This window comes from Oncorhynchus masou, unplaced genomic scaffold, assembly GCF_036934945.1.
Source record: "Oncorhynchus masou masou isolate Uvic2021 unplaced genomic scaffold, UVic_Omas_1.1 unplaced_scaffold_856, whole genome shotgun sequence".
NCBI lineage: Eukaryota > Metazoa > Chordata > Actinopteri > Salmoniformes > Salmonidae > Oncorhynchus > Oncorhynchus masou.
The window spans coordinates 10991-32597 of record NW_027015018.1 but is presented as its reverse complement, the minus strand read 5'-3'; the positions used below and the strand labels follow the sequence as shown (position 1 = coordinate 32597).

The 21607-nt window shown below is 43.5% G+C and overlaps 1 protein-coding gene across 1 annotated transcript; it reads left to right on the top strand.

The window, feature by feature from the left end:
• Positions 1 to 400: 400 nt before the first annotated feature.
• Positions 401 to 21142, top strand: LOC135537845 (acyl-CoA desaturase-like). Its single transcript, XM_064963855.1, has 6 exons — positions 401 to 557; positions 835 to 1095; positions 1743 to 1873; positions 5746 to 5951; positions 12982 to 13214; positions 14559 to 21142. The coding sequence occupies exons 2-6, from the start codon at positions 864 to 866 to the stop codon at positions 14762 to 14764; spliced, it is 1008 nt and encodes a 335-aa protein (XP_064819927.1). The 5' UTR covers positions 401 to 557; positions 835 to 863; the 3' UTR covers positions 14765 to 21142.
• The last annotated feature ends 465 nt before the right edge of the window (positions 21143 to 21607 follow it).

Genomic DNA, 21607 nt, shown 5'->3' with positions numbered 1-21607 from the left:
ATTTGTCACATGCGTCGAATACAACATGTTTAGACCTTACCGTGAAATGCGTATTTTAACCAACAGTGCAGTTCAAGAAATAGTTAAGAAAATATTTACAAAAACAAAAACAAAAGTAACACAATAAAATAACAATAACGAGGCTATATACAGGGGGTACCGGTACCGAGTAAATGTGCGGGGGCACAGGTTAGTCGAGGTAATTTGTACATGTGACTATGCATAGACATGAAAACCAGACTGTAGTATATTATTATGTAAATGATGAGAATATTCTATTAACAAGTTCTTATAACAACGTGAACGTCAGATAACAGGGCAACCAATGAAACGAGGCGAGAAAGGTGGTATCAAACCCAGCTTGTCCAATTACAGTCTCGCAAATATCTTCTCCAAACCCCGGAGCACCTAGCAAGGTAAACGGATTCAGCAACACTGGAACTTAGGTCTTCACAGTGTTCTTATATTATTTTCAATTCAGTGCCGTTTACCACCATTTGAAACTGGATTCTGTCATATTTGTTCGCATCAATTAACAGAAAAGTTGTCTTCATAAGGTACGTTTGATATTTAATTTAATATAATACGGGGATGTTTCATCCAACAGTAGTTAACTAATGTACGCGGTGTCTTGATGCCAGTGTTCAGCATCACCCAGCAAGACAGGTTTGGTCACCATCGTGCAACGTTTAACCACAATTTAGAGTGACATTAGTTACAAATGTCAATTTCTGCAGAAACATTACATTTAATTCACATTCACGCCACTATTTTTATGACTGTTGTGTTGTCTCGTTATTTTGAAGGTAACAAAATGTCTGCTTTCGTTGCCAGTTTCATTCATCAACAAAATCACGGCGAGGATGACAGACACGGAGATAGAGGGTCCGGGGAGACACAGGATCGGTGATGTGTTCGCAGAATCGGCGGCAAAAAGAGATGATGTTTTTGATGAAACGTACAAAGAGAAAGAAGGTCCTAAACCTTCAATGATACTCGTGTGGAGAAATATCATATTGATGACTTTATTGCACATTGGAGCCGTGTACGGCATCACCCTCGTCCCATCTGCTCATGTTTTGACCTGGGCTTGGTGTAAGTATGATAAAGCTAACCCACTTGTTATTTCAAATGAGTTTTCGTATTCCTATTGTTTTTATGGCGTAGTTAATTTTCACCTCGGATTGGGCACACGGCACAGCTGGATTCGCCAGTCTTCAATGCTGCGTAGCGCAAGCTGCCTGCCTCTTTCTCTCTCCCCTGCTGGTGAACACGGATGGTTGTCATCTCTCTGCAAATGTAATACTATAATAACCAGACATGTAGAAAGTTCTAGAAACAATTGTGTTTATGCATTCATAAAAAAAACTCTTACTCCACATATGATTATTGTATCCCGGAGATGAACTCCAAATGAATGATTCTATGTAAAAGAGACATTCTAATCTGTTGACCCTTCCACTCTGTTTGACGGTGTATATTATTATTCACTATCGCTCGTTTATACTCTGTTACGGAATAGCATACCCTTTTTCTGGATTAGATGGCAAACAAATGAATGAATGTTTTTAGGAAAAACAGAGAGTACAGGACCCATTCTCTGCCACCTGATGCTATTCATGTTTATGGTCGCGTTTCCTCTGTTTATCATGCAAATGATTCTGCGCGAGGAGCTGTTGTCATCTGACCATTGAAATATATTTAGTTCCTCTATCTTCCTTGTTCTCTCTCTTTCCACACAGTTGTGTTTTGCTTTTTAACAAGTGCTTTAGGAGTGACTGCGGGGGCTCACCGGCTATGGAGCCACAGGTCCTACAAGGCCTCGTTACCTCTCAGAATCTTCCTTGCCACTGCCAACTCCATGGCCTTTCAGGTACAGCATGGCTCTTCCCCACTTCACCTTTATTGAACCGGGTTGAACATCAGAAGACAGACAGTAGCGGAACACACACACACACACACACCTCTTCCATTGTTATGATGAACAAGCTTTCCCGAAGTATCATTCTGTTAGCCTGGTCAAGCAGACGACCTCGTGCACTCGGAATGTGAGCTGCTCATGAGATCAGGCTGTAATGTAGAATGTTCATTCAAATTATGCTAATTTTACAGTGCCTGTGGAAAGGATTCAGAGCCCTTGACTTTATCCACATTTTGTTACGTTACAGCCTCAATCTGGGGCGGCAGGGTAGCCTAGTGGTTAGAGCTTTGGACTAGTAACCGGAAGGTTGTGAGTTCAAACCCCCGAGCCGACAAGGTACAAATCTGTCATTCTGCCCCTGAACAGGCAGTTAACCCACTGTTCCCAGGCCGTCATTGAAGAATAAGAATGTGTTCTTAACTGACTTGCCTGGTTAAATAAAGGTAAAAAAAAAAAAACTTAACTTGTAAGTCGCTCTGGATAAGAGCGTCTGCTAAATGACTTAAATGTTAAATGTAAATGTAATCTAAATTGGGATGAAATATATTTGTATACACACAATACCCCCAAAATGACAAAGCGAAAACAGGTTTTGAGATATTTTTGCTAATGTATAAAAAATAATTAATATATATACATATATATATATATATATATATACATATATATATATATATACACTTATTTACATATACACTTATTTACATAAGTATTCAGACCTTTTGCTATGAGACTCAAAGTTGAGCTCAGGTGCATCCTGTTTCCATTGATCATCCTTGAGACATTTCTACAACTTGATTGGAATCAACCTGTGGTAAATTCAATTGATTGGACATGATTTGGAAAGACACACACCTGTCTATATAAGGTCCCACAGTTGACAGTGCATGTCAGAGCACAAACCAAGCCATGAGGTCGAAGGAATTGTCCTTAGAGCTCCGAGACAGGATTGTGTCGAGGCTCCGATCTGGGGAAGGGTACCAAAACATCCCTGCAGCATTGAAGGTCCCCTTAAACACAGTGGCCACCATCACTCTTAAATGGAAGAAGTTTGGAACCAACAAGACTAGTTGTAGCTGGCCTCACGGCCAAACTGAGCAATCGGGGGAGAAGGGCCTTTGGACAGGGCTGTGACGACAAACCTGATGGTTACACTGACGAGTTCCAGAGTTCCTCTGTGAAGATGGGACAACCTCAAATCAAATCAAATTTTATTTGTCACATACACATGGTTAGCAGATGTTAATGCGAGTGTATTTTTTATTTATTTCACCTTTATTTTTTGTAGCGAAATGCTTGTGCTTCTAGTTCCGACAATGCAGTAATAACCAACAAGTAATCTAACTAACAATTCCAAAACTACTGTCTTATACACACAAGTGTAAGGGGATACAGAATATGTACATAAAGATATATGAATGAGTGATGGTACAGAGCAGCATAGGCACATAGGTCCTTCCAGAAGGACAACCATCTCTGTAGCACTCCACCAATCAGGCCTTTATGGTAGAGTGGCCAGACGGAAGCCACTCCTCAGTAAAAGCACATGACAGCCTTTGTGCTGTTGTCTGTGCCCAATAATGTTTGTACCATGTTTTGTGCTGCTACCATGTTGTTTTGTCATGTGTTGCTGCCTTGCTATGTTGTTGTCTTAGGTCTCTCTTTATGTAGTGTTGTGTCCTTTTGGTAGGCCGTCATTTTAAATAAGAATTTGTACTTAACTGACTTGTCTAGTTAAATAAAGGTTAAATACTAAACAAATACATAAAAACAGCCTGCTTGGAGTTTGCCAAAAGGAACCTAAAGACTCAGACCATGAGAAACAAGAATCTATAATGAAACCAAGATTAAACTCTTTGGCCTGAATAACGTCTGGAGGAAACCTGGAACCATCCCTACGGTGAAGCATGGTGGTGGCAGCATCATGTCTGGAGGAAACCTGGAACCATCCCTACGGTGAAGCATGGTGGTGGCAGCATCATGTCTGGAGGAAACCTGGAACCATCCCTACGGTGAAGCATGGTGGTGGCAGCATCATGTCTCGAGGAAACCTGGAACCATCCTTACGGTGAAGCATAGTGGTGGCAGCATCATGTCTGGAGGATACCTGGAACCATCCCTACGGTGAAGCATGGTGGTGGCAGCATCATGCCTGGAGGAAACCTGGAACCATCCCTACGGTGAAGCATAGTGGTGGCAGCATCATGTCGTTGGAATGTTTTTCAGCGGCAGGGACTGGGAGAATAGTCAGGATCGAGGCAGAGATGAACGGAGCAAAGTACAGAGAGGTTCTTGATGAAAATCTGCTCCAGAGCGCTCAGTACCTCAGACTGCGGCGAATGTTCACCTTCCAGCAGGACAATGACCCTAAGAACAGCCAAGACAATGCAGGAATGGCTTCGAGACAAGTCTCTGAATGTCCTTGAGTGGCCCAGCCAGAGCCCAGACTTGAACCCGGATTGAACATCTCTGGAGAAACCTGAAAATAGCTGTGCAGCGACACTCCCTATCCAACCTGACAGAGCTTGAGAGGATCTGCAGAGAAGAATGGGAGAAACTCCCCAAATACAGGTGTGCCAAGCTTGTAGCGTCACACCCAAGACGATTTGAGGCTGTAATCGCTGCCAAAGGTGCTTCAATAAAGTCCAGAGTAAAGGGTTTGAATACTAATGCAAATGTGATATTTCCGTTGTTGTTGTTTTTTCATACATTAGCAAAAATGTTTTGTTTTTTTAATCTATACACTGTATATATATTTTTGCTTTGTCATTATGGGGTATTGTGTGTAGATTGATTAGAATTATTTTTCAAGTCAATTTTAGAATAAGGCTGTAACCTAACAAACGTTTGGAAGAAGTGTATGAGTCTGAAAACATTCCCACTGTATATGTCACATGGAATGGATATTTGTCATGTAGTTTGAGTTGGCAACACAGCAAAGATTGAAAGGTACACTTCCTGTTTGTATTTCCTGAATTGGTCTAGTTTGAAGCTAACAACGTTTAGGCCAATGTAATAATTCCATGCAGAAGCGTTTGAAAATAAACAAATTCATTGGACCAGCGCCGCGTTGTTGATTTAAAAAGGACTGCAAGTGAATTTTAGCCGTACTGAAAGTTTGCCATGAAAGTGGAGAATAAACACAATCGTAGTTAATTTCAGCTAACTACTCAGTAAACACAGAATAACTGTCGTTCTGGTCATTTAAATGTTTTTCAAATGATCCAAATTCACTTCATTACTTGATGTCCCGACCGCTGGTCACGTGATCAATGCTCATCCTGTCGAATCAGCACCGGTCCAATGAATTTGTTTCCTTTCGAACGCTCCACATGGGATTATTCCGCTGTCTTAACCAGTATATTAACATGGGTACACTCAAAACCTAGACATGGGTACACTCAAAATGGCTGCCCTAGACATGGGTACACTCAAAATGGCTGCCCACAAAATGGGTACAAAATGGCTGCCCTAGACATGGGTACACTCAAAATGGCTGCCCTAGACATGGGTACACTCAAAATGTGCCCTAGACATGGGTACACTCAAAATGGCTGCCCTAGACAGACATGGGTACACTCAAAATGGCTGCCCTAGACATGGGTACACTCAAAATGGCTGCCCTAGACATGGGTACACTCAAAAAAATGGCTGCCCTAGACATGGGTACACTCAAAATGGCTGCCCTAGACATGGGTACACTCAAAATGGCTGCCCTAGACATGGGTACACTCAAAATGGCTGCCAAGTCCACCCATTATGCCATCAGGCCCGTTCTATGGATTCTATGTTTAAATATTTTGTCTTTGTGCCCCCCACTACAGAATGATATCTTTGAATGGGCTCGGGACCACAGAGTTCACCACAAGTTTTCAGAGACCGATGCCGACCCGCACAACGCCGTCCGAGGGTTCTTCTTCGCCCACATCGGTTGGCTCCTGGTGCGTAAACACCCGGACGTCATTGAGAAGGGGAAGAAGCTGGAGCTCAGTGACCTGAAGGCTGACAAGGTCGTCATGTTCCAGAGGAAGTAGGTGTTCCTTCCTGACGATCCATTTCAACCGTATTCCTTGAATTATCTTTTTCATAACTGATCTGTTCACTCCATAATCTGGGAAGACACTCCCCACTAAACCTGTCCTGTTCATCGTTAGATCACCAGCATGACTCCCCACTAAACCTGTCCTGTTCATAGTTAGATCACCAGCATGACTCCCCACTAAACCTGTCCTGTTCATCGTTAGATCACCAGCATGACTCCCCACTAAACCTGTCCTGTTCATCGTTAGATCACCAGCATGTGACTCCCCACTACACCTGTCCTGTTCATAGTTAGATCACCAGCATGTGACTCCCCACTAAACCTGTCCTGTTCATCGTTAGATCACCAGCATGACTCCCCACTAAACCTGTCCTGTTCATCGTTAGATCACCAGCATGACTCCCCACTAAACCTGTCCTGTTCATCGTTAGATCACCAGCATGACTCCCCACTAAACCTGTCCTGTTCATCGTTAGATCACCAGCATGACTCCCCACTAAACCTGTCCTGTTCATCGTTCGATCACCAGCATGACTCCCCACTAAACCTGTCCTGTTCATCGTTAGATCACCAGCATGACTCCCCACTAAACCTGTCCTGTTCATCGTTAGATCACCAGCATGTGACTCCCCACTACACCTGTCCTGTTCATAGTTAGATCACCAGCATGACTCCCCACTACACCTGTCCTGTTCATAGTTAGATCACCAGCATGACTCCCCACTAAACCTGTCCTGTTCATCGTTAGATCACCAGTATGACTCAGAAGGTTGGAGAAGCCTCTTAACAAAGGTCTATCTGCTGTGTTGGGTCCCGTAGAGAGAGGTCTATCTGCTGGGTTGGGTCCTGTAGAGAGAGGTCTATCTGCTGGGTTGGGTCCTGTAGAGAGAGGTCTATCTGCTGGGTTGGGTCCCGTAGAGAGAGGTCTATCTGCTGGGTTCTGTCCCGTAGAGAGAGGTCTATCTGCTGGGTTCTGTCCCGTAGAGAGAGGTCTATCTGCTGGGTTCTGTCCCGTAGAGAGAGGTCTATCTGCTGTGTTTGGTCCTGTAGAGAGAGGTCTGTCTGCTGTGTTTGGTCCTGTAGAGAGAGGTCTATCTGCTGGGTTCTGTCCCGTAGAGAGAGGTCTATCTGCTGGGTTCTGTCCCGTAGAGAGAGGTCTATCTGCTGGGTTCTGTCCCGTAGAGAGAGGTCTATCTGCTGTGTTTGGTCCTGTAGAGAGAGGTCTGTCTGCTGTGTTTGGTCCTGTAGAGAGAGGTCTATCTGCTGGGTTGGGTCCTGTAGAGAGAGGTCTGTCTGCTGGGTTGGGTCCCGTAGAGAGAGGTCTATCTGCTGGGTTGGGTCCCGTAGAGAGAGGTCTGTCTGCTGGGTTGGGTCCCGTAGAGAGAGGTCTGTCTGCTGGGTTGGGTCCCGTAGAGAGAGGTCTGTCTGCTGGGTTGGGTCCCGTAGAGAGAGGTCTGTCTGCTGGGTTGGGTCCCGTAGAGAGAGGTCTGTCTGCTGGGTTGGGTCCCGTAGAGAGAGGTCTGTCTGCTGGGTTGGGTCCCGTAGAGAGAGGTCTGTCTGCTGGGTTGGGTCCCGTAGAGAGAGGTCTGTCTGCTGGGTTGGGTCCCGTAGAGAGAGGTCTGTCTGCTGTGTTTGGTCCTGTAGAGAGAGGTCTGTCTGCTGGGTTGGGTCCTGTAGAGAGAGGTCTATCTGCTGGGTTCTGTCCTGTAGAGAGAGGTCTATCTGCTGGGTTGGGTCCTGTAGAGAGAGGTCTATCTGCTGGGTTGGGTCCTGTAGAGAGAGGTCTATCTGCTGGGTTTGGTTCTGTAGAGAGAGTTTTGCTAGACTGACAGACTGATCTGCTGTTTATTTATTTTTTTATTTTACCTTAATTGAACCAGGCAAGTCAGTTAAGAACAAAGTCTTATTTTCAATGACGGCCTAGGAACAGTGGGTTAACTGCCTGTTCAGGGGCAGAACGACAGATTTGTACCTTGAGGATATGTTCTCCTCAGGTATTACTAGATGTCATAGAGGATATGTCTCTGGTCTCTGGTCTTCTCCACAGGTATTACTAGATGTCATAGAGGATATGTCTCTGGTCTTATCCACAGGTATTACTAGATGTCATAGAGGATATGTCTCTGGTCTTCTCCATAGGAATTACTAGATGTCATAGAGGATATGTCTCTGGTCTTCTCCACAGGTATTACTAGATGTTATAGAGGATATGTCTCTGGTCTTATCCATAGGTATTACTAGATGTCATAGAGGATATGTCTCTGGTCTCTGGTCTTCTCCACAGGTATTACTAGATGTCATAGAGGATATGTCTCTGGTCTTATCCACAGGTATTACTAGATGTCATAGAGGATATGTCTCTGGTCTTCCCCACAGGTATTACTAGATGTCATAGAGGATATGTCTCTGGTCTCTGGTCTTCCCCACAGGTATTACTAGATGTCATAGAGGATATGTCTCTGGTCTTCTCCACAGGTATTACTAGATGTCATAGAGGATATGTCTCTGGTCTCTGGTCTTCTCCACAGGTATTACTAGATGTCATAGAGGATATGTCTCTGGTCTTCTCTACAGGTATTACTAGATGTCATAGAGGATATGTCTCTGGTCTCTGGTCTTCTCCACAGGTATTACTAGATGTCATAGAGGATATGTCTCTGGTCTTATCCATAGGTATTACTAGATGTCATAGAGGATATGTCTCTGGTCTTATCCATAGGTATTACTAGATGTCATAGAGGATATGTCTCTGGTCTCTGGTCTTCTCCACAGGTATTACTAGATGTCATAGAGGATATGTCTCTGGTCTTCTCCACGGGTATTACTAGATGTCATAGAGGATATGTCTCTGGTCTCTGGTCTTCTCCACAGGTATTACTAGATGTCATAGAGGATATGTCTCTGGTCTTATCCATAGGTATTACTAGATGTCATAGAGGATATGTCTCTGGTCTCTGGTCTTCTCTACAGGTATTACTAGATGTCATAGAGGATATGTCTCTGGTCTCTGGTCTTCTCCACAGGTATTACTAGATGTTATAGAGGATATGTCTCTGGTCTTCTCCACTGGTATTACTAGATGTCATAGAGGATATGTCTCTGGTCTCTGGTCTTCTCCACAGGTATTACTAGATGTTATAGAGGATATGTCTCTGGTCTTCTCCATAGGTATTACTAGATGTCATAGAGGATATGTCTCTGGTCTTCTCCACAGGTATTACTAGATGTCATAGAGGATATGTCTCTGGTCTCTGGTCTTCTCCACGGGTATTACTAGATGTCATAGAGGATATGTCTCTGGTCTCTGGTCTTCTCCACAGGTATTACTAGATGTCATAGAGGATATGTCTCTGGTCTTCTCCACAGGTATTACTAGATGTCATAGAGGATATGTCTCTGGTCTCCACAGGTATTACTAGATGTCATAGAGGATATGTCTCTGGTCTTCTCCACAGGTATTACTAGATGTCATAGAGGATATAGGTATTACTAGATGTCATAGAGGATATGTCTCTGGTCTTCTCCACAGGTATTACTAGATGTCATAGAGGATATGTCTCTGGTCTTCTCCACAGGTATTACTAGATGTCATAGAGGATATGTCTCTGGTCTCTGGTCTAGATGTCATAGAGGATATTCTCACAGGTATTACTAGATGTCCACAGGTATTACTAGATGTCATAGAGGATATGTCTCTGGTCTTTCTCCACAGGTATTACTAGATGTCATAGAGGATATGTCTCTGGTCTTCTCTACAGGTATTACTAGATGTCATAGAGGATATGTCTCTGGTCTTCTCCACGGGTATTACTAGATGTCATAGAGGATATGTCTCTGGTCTCTGGTCTTCTCCACAGGTATTACTAGATGTCATAGAGGATATGTCTCTGGTCTTCTCCACAGGTATTACTAGATGTCATAGAGGATATGTCTCTGGTCTTATCCATAGGTATTACTAGATGTTATAGAGGATATGTCTCTGGTCTTCTCCACAGGTATTACTAGATGTCATAGAGGATATGTCTCTGGTCTTCTCTACAGGTATTACTAGATGTCATAGAGGATATGTCTCTGGTCTTCCCCACAGGTATTACTAGATGTCATAGAGGATATGTCTCTGGTCTTCTCCACAGGTATTACTATATGTCATAGAGGATATGTCTCTGGTCTTATCCATAGGTATTACTAGATGTCATAGAGGATATGTCTCTGGTCTTCTCCACAGGTATTACTAGATGTCATAGAGGATATGTCTCTCGTCTCTGGTCTCTGGTCTTCTCCACAGGTATTACTAGATGTCATAGAGGATATGTCTCTGGTCTCTGGTCTTCTCCACAGGTATTACTAGATGTCATAGAGGATATGTCTCTGGTCTCTGGTCTTCTCTACAGGTATTACTAGATGTCATAGAGGATATGTCTCTGGTCTCTGGTCTTCTCTACAGGTATTACTAGATGTCATAGAGGATATGTCTCTGGTCTCTGGTCTTCTCCACAGGTATTACTAGATGTCATAGAGGATATGTCTCTGGTCTCTGGTCTTCTCCACAGGTATTACTAGATGTCATAGAGGATATGTCTCTGGTCTCTGGTCTTCTCTACAGGTATTACTAGATGTCATAGAGGATATGTCTCTGGTCTCTGGTCTTCTCTACAGGTATTACTAGATGTCATAGAGGATATGTCTCTGGTCTTCCCCACAGGTATTACTAGATGTCATAGAGGATATGTCTCTGGTCTTATCCATAGGTATTACTAGATGTCATAGAGGATATGTCTCTGGTCTCTGGTCTTCTCCACAGGTATTACTAGATGTCATAGAGGATATGTCTCTGGTCTCTGGTCTTCTCTACAGGTATTACTAGATGTCATAGAGGATATGTCTCTGGTCTCTGGTCTTCTCCACAGGTATTACTAGATGTCATAGAGGATATGTCTCTGGTCTTCTCCACAGGTATTACTAGATGTCATAGAGGATATGTCTCTGGTCTCTGGTCTTCTCCACAGGTATTACTAGATGTCATAGAGGATATGTCTCTGGTCTCTGGTCTTCTCTACAGGTATTACTAGATGTCATAGAGGATATGTCTCTGGTCTCTGGTCTTCTCCACAGGTATTACTAGATGTCATAGAGGATATGTCTCTGGTCTTCTCCACAGGTATTACTAGATGTCATAGAGGATATGTCTCTGGTCTTCTCCACAGGTATTACTAGATGTCATAGAGGATATGTCTCTGGTCTTCTCCACAGGTATTACTAGATGTCATAGAGGATATGTCTCTGGTCTTCTCCGCAGGTATTACTAGATGTCATAGAGGATATGTCTCTGGTCTTCTCCACAGGTATTACTAGATGTCATAGAGGATATGTCTCTGGTCTTCTCCACAGGTATTACTAGATGTCATAGAGGATATGTCTCTGGTCTTCTCCACAGGTATTACTAGATGTCATAGAGGATATGTCTCTGGTCTTCTCCACAGGTATTACTAGATGTCATAGAGGATATGTCTCTGGTCTTCTCCACAGGTATTACTAGATGTCATAGAGGATATGTCTCTGGTCTTCTCCACAGGTATTACTAGATGTCATAGAGGATATGTCTCTGGTCTCTGGTCTTCTCCACTGGTATTACTAGATGTCATAGAGGATATGTCTCTGGTCTCTGGTCTTCTCCACTGGTATTACTAGATGTCATAGAGGATATGTCTCTGGTCTCTGGTCTTCTCCACTGGTATTACTAGATGTCATAGAGGATATGTCTCTGGTCTCTGGTCTTCTCCACAGGTATTACTAGATGTCATAGAGGATATGTCTCTGGTCTCTGGTCTTCTCCACTGGTATTACTAGATGTCATAGAGGATATGTCTCTGGTCTCTGGTCTTCTCCACTGGTATTACTAGATGTCATAGAGGATATGTCTCTGGTCTCTGGTCTTCTCCACAGGTATTACTAGATGTCATAGAGGATATGTCTCTGGTCTCTGGTCTTCTCCACAGGTATTACTAGATGTCATAGAGGATATGTCTCTGGTCTCTGGTCTTCTCTACAGGTATTACTAGATGTCATAGAGGATATGTCTCTGGTCTCTGGTCTTCTCCACAGGTATTACTAGATGTCATAGAGGATATGTCTCTGGTCTTTTCCACAGGTATTACAAGATGTCATAGAGGATATGTCTCTGGTCTTCTCCTCAGGTATTACAAGATGTCATAGAGGATATGTCTCTGGTCTCTGGTCTTCTCCACAGGTATTACTAGATGTCATAGAGGATATGTCTCTGGTCTTCTCTACAGGTATTACAAGATGTCATAGAGGATATGTCTCTGGTCTTCTCCTCAGGTATTACAAGATGTCATAGAGGATATGTCTCTGGTCTCTGGTCTTCTCCACAGGTATTACAAGATGTCATAGAGGATATGTCTCTGGTCTCTGGTCTTCCCCACTGGTATTACTAGATGTCATAGAGGATATGTCTCTGGTCTTATCCACTGGTATTACTAGATGTCATAGAGGATATGTCTCTGGTCTCTGGTCTTCTCCACAGGTATTACTAGATGTCATAGAGGATATGTCTCTGGTCTTCTCCACAGGTATTACTAGATGTCATAGAGGATATGTCTCTGGTCTTCTCCACTGGTATTACTAGATGTTATAGAGGATATGTCTCTGGTCTCTGGTCTTCTCCACAGGTATTACTAGATGTCATAGAGGATATGTCTCTGGTCTTCCCCACAGGTATTACTAGATGTCATAGAGGATATGTCTCTGGTCTTCTCCACAGGTATTACTAGATGTCATAGAGGATATGTCTCTGGTCTCTGGTCTTCCCCACTGGTATTACTAGATGTCATAGAGGATATGTCTCTGGTCTTATCCTCAGGTATTACTAGATGTCATAGAGGATATGTCTCTGGTCTTCTCCACGGGTATTACTAGATGTCATAGAGGATATGTCTCTGGTCTTATCCTCAGGTATTACTAGATGTCATAGAGGATATGTCTCTGGTCTTCTCCACAGGTATTACAAGATGTCAGTGGTGCTGATGTGCTTCGCCATCCCCATGTTTGTTCCTTGGTGCCTGTGGGGAGAGAGCCTGTGGCTGGGCTACTTCGTGCCGGGTCTACTGAGGTACACCCTGGTACTGAACGCTACCTGGCTGGTCAACAGTGCTGCCCACATGTGGGGAAACCGGCCCTACGACACCAACATCAACCCCCGAGAGAACAAGTTTGTCACCCTTAGTGCCATAGGTATGTTAGCTACCTCTTTCAATTTCAAAATATCTTAAGCTCTTTCATTAAGTCGCTCCTTTATAACATGTAGTTATATCGTAGATGACTCTATACTGGGGTCTCCTGAGTGACGTAGTGGTCTAAGGCACTGCATCGCATTGCTAGCTGTGCCGCTAGAGATTCTGGGTTCGAGTCCAGGCTCTGTCGCGACCGGGAGACCCGTGGGGCAGCGCACAATTGGCCCAGCGTCTTCTGGGTTAGGGGAAGGTTTGGTCGGCAGGGAAATCCCGTCACGCACTAGCGACTCCTGTGGCGGGCCTGACCGGGCGCAGTGCACGCTGACACGGTCACCAGGTGTACGGCGTTTCCTCCGACACATTAGTACGACTGGCTTCCGGGTTAAGTGGCCGTTGTGTCAAGAAGCAGTGTGGCTTGGTTGGGTTGTGTTCCGGAAGACGCGCGGCTCTCGACCTTCGCCTCTCCTGAGTCCGTACGGGAGTTGCAGCGATGAGACAAGACTGTAACTACCAATTGGATACCATGAAATTGGGGAGAAAACGGGGTAAAAAAAATAAATAATAAATGACTCTATATTACACAATTATCGCAGAACAGAACGAGCATTGACTTCTGTGCTTGTCTGGGTGATATTGAATGTAATATGTTTATTTTTAACATTTATTTTACTCCTTTTTCTCTCCAATTTCGTGGTTTCCAATTGTTAGTAGCTACTATCTTGTCTCATCGCTTCAACTCCCGTACGGACTCGGGAGAGGCGAAGGTCGAAAGACATGCGTCCTCTGAAATGCTTCTTAACACAGCACCATCCAACCCGGAAGCCAGCCGCACCAATGTGTCGGAGGAAACACCGTGCCCCTCGCAACCTTGGTTAGCGTGCACTGCGCCCGGCCCGCCACAGGAGTCGCTGGTGCGCGATGAGACGAGGATATCCTGAATGGACAAGTCCTCCCTAACCCGGACGGCTCTAGGCCAATTGTGCGTTGCCCCACGGACCTCCCGGTCGCGGCCGGTTGCAACAGAGCCTGGTCGCGAACCCAGGGTCTCTGGTGGCACAGCTGGCGCTGCAGTACAGCGCCCTTCACCACTACGCCACCCGGGAGGCCCTCAAACCTCAGCCCCCGCTGTTAGCATCCAAAAGGGGATTGGTTATTCATTGTCGATGAGGAGCAAGTTTATGCAGACCATGAATTTGAGGTTTTTGAGTTGACCGAATATAATATTTCTAGTAGCTCTATATCAAACCGTGTCTGGGGTGTTCACATCTTACAAGATATCTTGAATATATGATGGTGTGTAAATAACGGCCAAGGGTTCCTGACTGTGGTTTCCCGTCACTTTCAGGTGAAGGGTTCCATAACTATCACCACACCTTCCCATATGATTATGCATCAAGTGAGTTTGGCTGCAAACTGAACCTGACCACCTGTTTCATCGACTTGATGTGTTTCCTCGGCCTGGCAAAGGACCGCAAGAGAGTGTCCCCCGAAATAGTGCTGGCCCGGGCTCAGCGCACTGGGGACAGAAGCACCCGGAACCGGAGTGGCTAGGAGGTTTTCCCCAATCTCAAAAAAGCTCCAAAACAAAACCAATGTAAAAAAATATAAAAAAAATACATATATATAAAACCGACAAAAGTTTAGTTTGCAGTGTAATTTTGAGAGATGCTTCTCGATCTTGTAGCTACAGTCACAGCTTCACTCTTCTCCTTTGTGAGCTTTTTACGGATTTCCTAAAGAGTTCTTAAAGATTCATGTTAGCTTTTAAAATAGGGACTTTAAATCACCTTACGTTTTACTGTTTAATTTCTTCTTCGCTGCAGCAAATAGTCTGTTGTGTGAAATGGTACAAATCTGTCTGTTGCCAAAGCTGGTGTGCTGCCATTGGTCGAGCCTCCCACAGTAGGCTGGAGAGGTGTTCATGAGCTGTGAATGCTTCTTCTACTGCAATGTTACATTGATGTTGCAAAGGCAATCAATCCAGAGTTTCTCTTGAATACTGCTGTCAAGTATTAAAGGAGAGATTGGAAAAATAAGAAAGCTTTAAAAAAAAAAAAAAAAAAAACATTTTAAACTTGTTTGTTGTGACACCTTTTAAATCTCCCGTCTTGAAGTGAAACTGTCAGTTGTGTCCATAGCTTTCATGTAATGTGGGTCATGCAACCAAAACAGATACTTTTCTATTCTTAAAGTAACTGTCCAGTGAAAGTCTCACTTTTAAAAGGTCATATTCTGTTTACTCAAACCCAAATAATGTTGCGGACTCGTCCTATACTTGTATTTTTGGCCAAAACATAAATTGGGAGGAAGAAGAAAAAAAAACACTTCAAAAACTCCAATTCAAACTTATATCTCAAACAAGACGGTTTAAAAAAGGCTTGCTATTTCCTCATAGAGTATGAAGTGCTGGCCAATCAGCGGTTTACTCACATGAATATTTGTAATGACCGGTAGACACGCCCACACCATTCCAACACAGAAAAGCTGCTTTTGAACAGACTTCCTTTTTAAATTGGAAGGAAAACTATTTCATATTTCATAAACATTTGGAAGTTACTTTAATACTCAGTGATTTACTGGATATTAATGAAGAATAGAGTACTGAAACGTGGAAAACCATGTTCCATTTCATAGAGTATATGAGATTTATTAGGTTTTAACTGACTTGGTTGTTATTCAACATTTGTTACAGTTTACAGCACAGTGTTTTAAATGATACGGAAGGAGTCTTACTCTATTGAGAGGGGTCACAGTGGAGCTGGATAAATGACAGGGGTCACAGTGGAACTGGATAAATGAGAGGGGTCACAGTGGAGCTGGATAAATGAGAGGGGTCACAGTGGAGCTGGATAAATGAGAGGGGTCACAGTGGAACTGGATAAATGAGAGGGGTCACAGTGGAGCTGGATAAATGAGAGGGGTCAGAGTGGAGCTGGATAAATGAGAGGGGTCACAGTGGAACTGGATAAATGAGAGGGGTCACAGTGGAGCTGGATAAATGAGAGGGGTCAGAGTGGAGCTGGATAAATGAGAGGGGTCACAGTGGAGCTGGATAAATGACAGGGGTCACAGTGGAGCTGGATAAATGAGAGGGGTCACAGTGGAGCTGGATAAATGAGAGGGGTCACAGTGGAACTGGATAAATGAGAGGGGTCACAGTGGAGCTGGATAAATGAGAGGGGTCGCAGTGGAGCTGGATAAATGAGAGGGGTCGCAGTGGAGCTGGATAAATGAGAGGGGTCACAGTGGAACTGGATAAATGAGAGGGGTCACAGTGGAACTGGATAAATGAGAGGGGTCACAGTGGAACTGGATAAATGAGAGGGGTCACAGTGGAGCTGGATAAATGAGAGGGGTCACAGTGGAGCTGGATAAAGCACAGGCATGGCGGTAATGTCACAAAAAGAGATTTTATACATCTTAGAAAACAAATGAAGAATACATGCTCCCCCTTCCTAGATTGTCAAGCAGGTTAGAGCTATACAAAAAAAAACATATATAGTACAAAATATATTTTTATGTGCTGTTGCTTATAGAAGCAGGGCTGATTAACCACATCTGGGGACCAAGGCAAGAGTATTTTTGAAGCCCCCCCCCCCTCCCCTCATGGCAGTGGAGCAAGACATTTTTTTAAAAGCTAACTTCCTGCCATTGTACACATTTAGCCATGGGGCAGAGATAAAAAATGTTCCGTTTTAAAGCTAATTTCCCAGTTGGTAATCCGGCCATGAATATGAAACAGTCCTCTGTCTATGCCATGACCACTCTACTGTAGGCTGTGTATACTTTTTACAAGCTATTTGTAGTCTACAGCACTTTTTAATTGCATTGACAAAAAGACAACTCAATAAAAAAATGATTTGTTGATAAAAGTAAACTAGTAAAAGGTGAATGTAAAATGTAGTTGTTAGGATTATGGCCATAAAATGTACTTCTGAATCCCTGAAGAGGGACCTGCAGTATTTATTTTTCCCTTTATTTAACCAAGCAAGTCAGTTAAGAATACATTCTTATTTTCAATGACGGCCTAGGAACAGTGGGGTTAACTGGTCTAGGAACAGTGGGGTTAACTGGTCTAGGAACAGTGGGGTTAACTGGTCTAGGAACAGTGGGGTTAACTGGTCTAGGAACAGTGGGGTTAACTGGTCTAGGAACAGTGGGGTTAACTGGTCTAGGAACAGTGGGGTTAACTGGTCTAGGAACAGTGGGGTTAACTGGTCTAGGAACAGTGGGGTTAACTGGTCTAGGAACAGTGGGGTTAACTGGTCTAGGAACAGTGGGGTTAACTGGTCTAGGAACAGTGGGGTTAACTGGTCTAGGAACAGTGGGGTTAACTGGTCTAGGAACAGTGGGTTAACTGGTCGAGGAACAGTGGGGTTGACTGGTCGAGGAACAGTGGGTTAACTGGCCTAGGAACAGTGGGGTTAACTGGTCTAGGAACAGTGGGGTTAACTGGTCTCGGAACAGTGGGTTAACTGGTCTCGGAACAGTGGGTTAACTGGTCTCGGAACAGTGGGTTAACTGGTCGAGGAACAGTGGGGTTGACTGGTCTAGGAACAGTGGGGTTAACTGGTCTAGGAACAGTGGGTTAACTGGTCTAGGAACAGTGGGTTAACTGGTCTAGGAACAGTGGGTTAACTGGTCTAGGAACAGTGGGTTAACTGGTCGAGGAACAGTGGGGTTGACTGGTCTAGGAACAGTGGGGTTGACTGGTCGAGGAACAGTGGGGTTGACTGGTCGAGGAACAGTGGGGTTGACTGGTCGAGGAACAGTGGGTTAACTGGTCTAGGAACAGTGGGTTAACTGGCCTAGGAACAGTGGGGTTAACTGGCCTAGGAACAGTGGGGTTAACTGGTCTCGGAACAGTGGGTTAACTGGTCTCGGAACAGTGGGTTAACTGGTCTCGGAACAGTGGGTTAACTGGTCTAGGAACAGTGGGTTAACTGGTCGAGGAACAGTGGGGTTGACTGGTCTAGGAACAGTGGGGTTAACTGGTCTAGGAACAGTGGGTTAACTGGCCTAGGAACAGTGGGGTTAACTGGTCTAGGAACAGTGGGGTTAACTGGTCTCGGAACAGTGGGTTAACTGGTCTCGGAACAGTGGGTTAACTGGTCTAGGAACAGTGGGTTAACTGGTCGAGGAACAGTGGGGTTGACTGGTCTAGGAACAGTGGGGTTGACTGGTCGAGGAACAGTGGGGTTGACTGGTCTAGGAACAGTGGGGTTAACTGGTCTAGGAACAGTGGGGTTAACTGGTCTAGGAACAGTGGGGTTGACTGGTCGAGGAACAGTGGGGTTAACTGGTCGAGGAACAGTGGGGTTAAATGCCTTGTTCAGGGGCAGAACGATAGATTTGTACCTTGTCAGCTCGGGGGTTTGATCTAACAACCTTTCAGTTACTGGCCCAACGTTCTAACCACTAGGCTACCTGCCCCAGTATCCCCAGCATCATAATATTTAACTTACTGATAACACGCTTATATAAGGAGTTAATCCACATTTAGTTTAAAACATTCACCAACTACTTTACGGTACATTTCTTCCATACCTTCCTCTCTGCCATAACATGAAAATGTTAGTTGATTTTTTCTCGTAATATTTGATAATAAATCTAACTGCCCAAATAATAACACTTGAGTAAATGAGGGGATACAAAGTGTATTGAAGCAGGTGCTTCCACACAGGTGTGGTTTCCCGAGTTAATTAAACAATTAACATCCCATAATGCTTAGGGTCATGCATACAAATGCTGGGCAGGCCATTATTATGGTTACCATGGCTACGTCCCCATAAGATGACAATGCCCCCATCCACAGGGCACGAGTGGTTTGATGAGCATGAATACGATGTAAACCATGTGCCGTCTCAGTCACCAGATCTCAACCCAATTGAAGACTTACGGGAGATTCTGAAGCGGCGCCTGAGACAGCGTTTTACACCGCCGCCGACAAAACACCAACTGGTGGAATTTCTCCTAAATGTGGTGTCGGAACCCTCCCAACAGAGTTCCAGACACGTGTAGAATCTATGCCAAGGTGAAGCTGTTCTGGCTCGTGGCGGGCCAGCGTTCTATTGAGACGATGTTGGTGTTGTTTTGATTTTTGCCAGTTACCTCTATGTGCCCATAATGTGCCATTGGTTGGACATTGTCTAGTGCAGCCTTACCATAGAGACGTTATTAGCCGCTTGTAGCTGGATAATGCTGTTTAGCAAGCTACTTAGGTCATAAGATTGTACATGATTTTTAAAACGTTTTCAGACATTTAACAGACGGCTCTTATCCAGAGCAACTTACAGGAGCAATTAGAGTTAAGTGCCTTGCTCAAGGGCACATCGGCATATTTTTTCCCACCTAGTCAGCTCTGGGATTTGAACCAGTGGCCTTTTGGTTACTGGGCCAACGCTTAAAAGTGTGGTCTTTGTCATAACCTAAACAACTGCCCTGATTTCCCTGACACTAGCTAAATAAAGTCAATTAGTTGTTACCTGAGACAGTCGTATAGCATGCAAAAGATAACATTGACACGGAAGCATTCTTGGTGATGTGTTTTTCTCAGTAAGGTAGTAACACATGCAGTAGGCCCAGGCGTTATTTGGTCGATAGAAGATCTAGGGGCCTTTGGATGTTCTACAGAGGCTCAGATTGTGACTTAGGAGCTTGTTCAATAGGGGAGTTACTTTTCATTCAACTTGAAAGATTCTGTTTGTATGTTAACTTGACAATGTTCTGTATGCATTTATTGTGTATTTTTTTTGCCATTTGTGGTTTTCATTTACTGAAAGAAAATGGCATGAAAATGTATTGCTTTTAAGTACTTTTTTCCTTTGGCAGTAGCACAGAACTTTAAAATTAGTTATTTGAGCACCTTTTTAAACAATTTTAAAGGTTTGAAAGCAGCTATTTTTATCGCAATATCTAGCATTTCTGGGTAACAATTAACTACCTTACTGTGATTGTTTTCAATTAAAATGGTCAAAAAGAAAAATAGCTTTGTAGCAAAGAGTAATTTCTCAAGCAAATGTTTAGCTTGAACTGTCTGGAAGTGGTTCTGAGTGGGGAGGGGGAAACTGAAAACCAGCTGTTATTGGCAGAGAGGTCTGGAACTCTCTTTCTTATTGGTCGATTAACTCATTTACCACATGGTGATGTCACCATGTGAGGCCAAAACTCCCTCTCACCAAAACAGGCTGAAATTTCAGGCAGTCTTTTCAAACAGCTCTTACCACTAACATGATATATATATATATAACACAGGAAATGACATTGTTGACTGTACTTAAAAAAGACTGAGTCGGGATACTCTACTACAGCCCAATGCCTTATGATTACTTTAATCCATTCCTAATCCTTTCTGTGTTCACATCCCGTTTCGTTTGGTTAAAAACAGCCAAAGGCAGAAATGACAGGTACCACAATGCAGATCTAAGTGTTTTAGCTCCATCAGCTATGAATGAATCGGTGGTTGACTGTATTTAATGTACTTTAGTGGACAATGGCTGAGTCCGATAGACGTGCCGAACTGAAGGAGGTACAGAGACAGGACATGACATCTGCATGGACATAAAGGGGCTTTAATGTTAGCCTGGTCCCAGTTCCGGATCGGTTTGTGCTGTACATCCAAACAGCTGTAGGAGTTGGCTATACAGCACACGTTGATCTGGGAACAGGATACTTTAATGTGAAATGCTCGTGAGAACTAATCGTAGAGTTTTACTGAACTGCAAATTATTACAACAAGTCATTCAAATACTTCTCTTGCAGTATTATTCAACAATCCCAAAATAAATATGGTTAATTCTGTCATGTTGAGGGAAGCTAAACTGTTACCATTCTTATGTTCTGGTATATGTAAAATGTGAAATATATTCTGAATTAAAATTCAGAGATATTTTCAATAAATGTATAATTAAATGAATTGTTGTTGCTCTACTGTTTTGCTGTGCAGTTATTTTTCCAGTGTTCTTGAAATGCCTTAGCAACAGTCTTGACACATTTTGCAAGGAATGTTGTAATGCACCGTAAATAGAAGATTTTCTACAGGTGGGAAATATACTGTGTTGAAGATACTGTATGTTCCTGTATTTAAATGCCACATTGATATGAATTAATATATTGTTCAAATGCCCAGTCAAATAAAAAATACAATGTACCTTTTGCCTAATCTGTAAGTAAAGTTGTAAATATTATATAATAATCTCAATAATAACAGACCTGATAAAAAGCCCAAGCACAATCAGCACAATCAACACAATCAGCACAATCAACACAATCAACCCAATCAACACAATCAACCCAATCAACACAATCAGCACAATCAACACAATCAACCCAATCAGCACAATCAACACAATCAGCACAATCAACACAATCAGCACAATCAACACAATCAGCACA

Bases quoted from the DNA above. Each gene is read 5' to 3' on its own strand.
- LOC135537845 (XM_064963855.1), top strand. From the start codon at position 864: ATGACAGACACGGAGATAGAGGGTCCGGGGAGACACAGGATCGGTGAT. The intron at 1,874-5,745 runs GTACAGCATGGC...CCCCCACTACAG, and splicing joins CCAACTCCATGGCCTTTCAG to AATGATATCTTTGAATGGGC. The intron at 5,952-12,981 runs GTAGGTGTTCCT...TCTTCTCCACAG, and splicing joins GTCGTCATGTTCCAGAGGAA to GTATTACAAGATGTCAGTGG.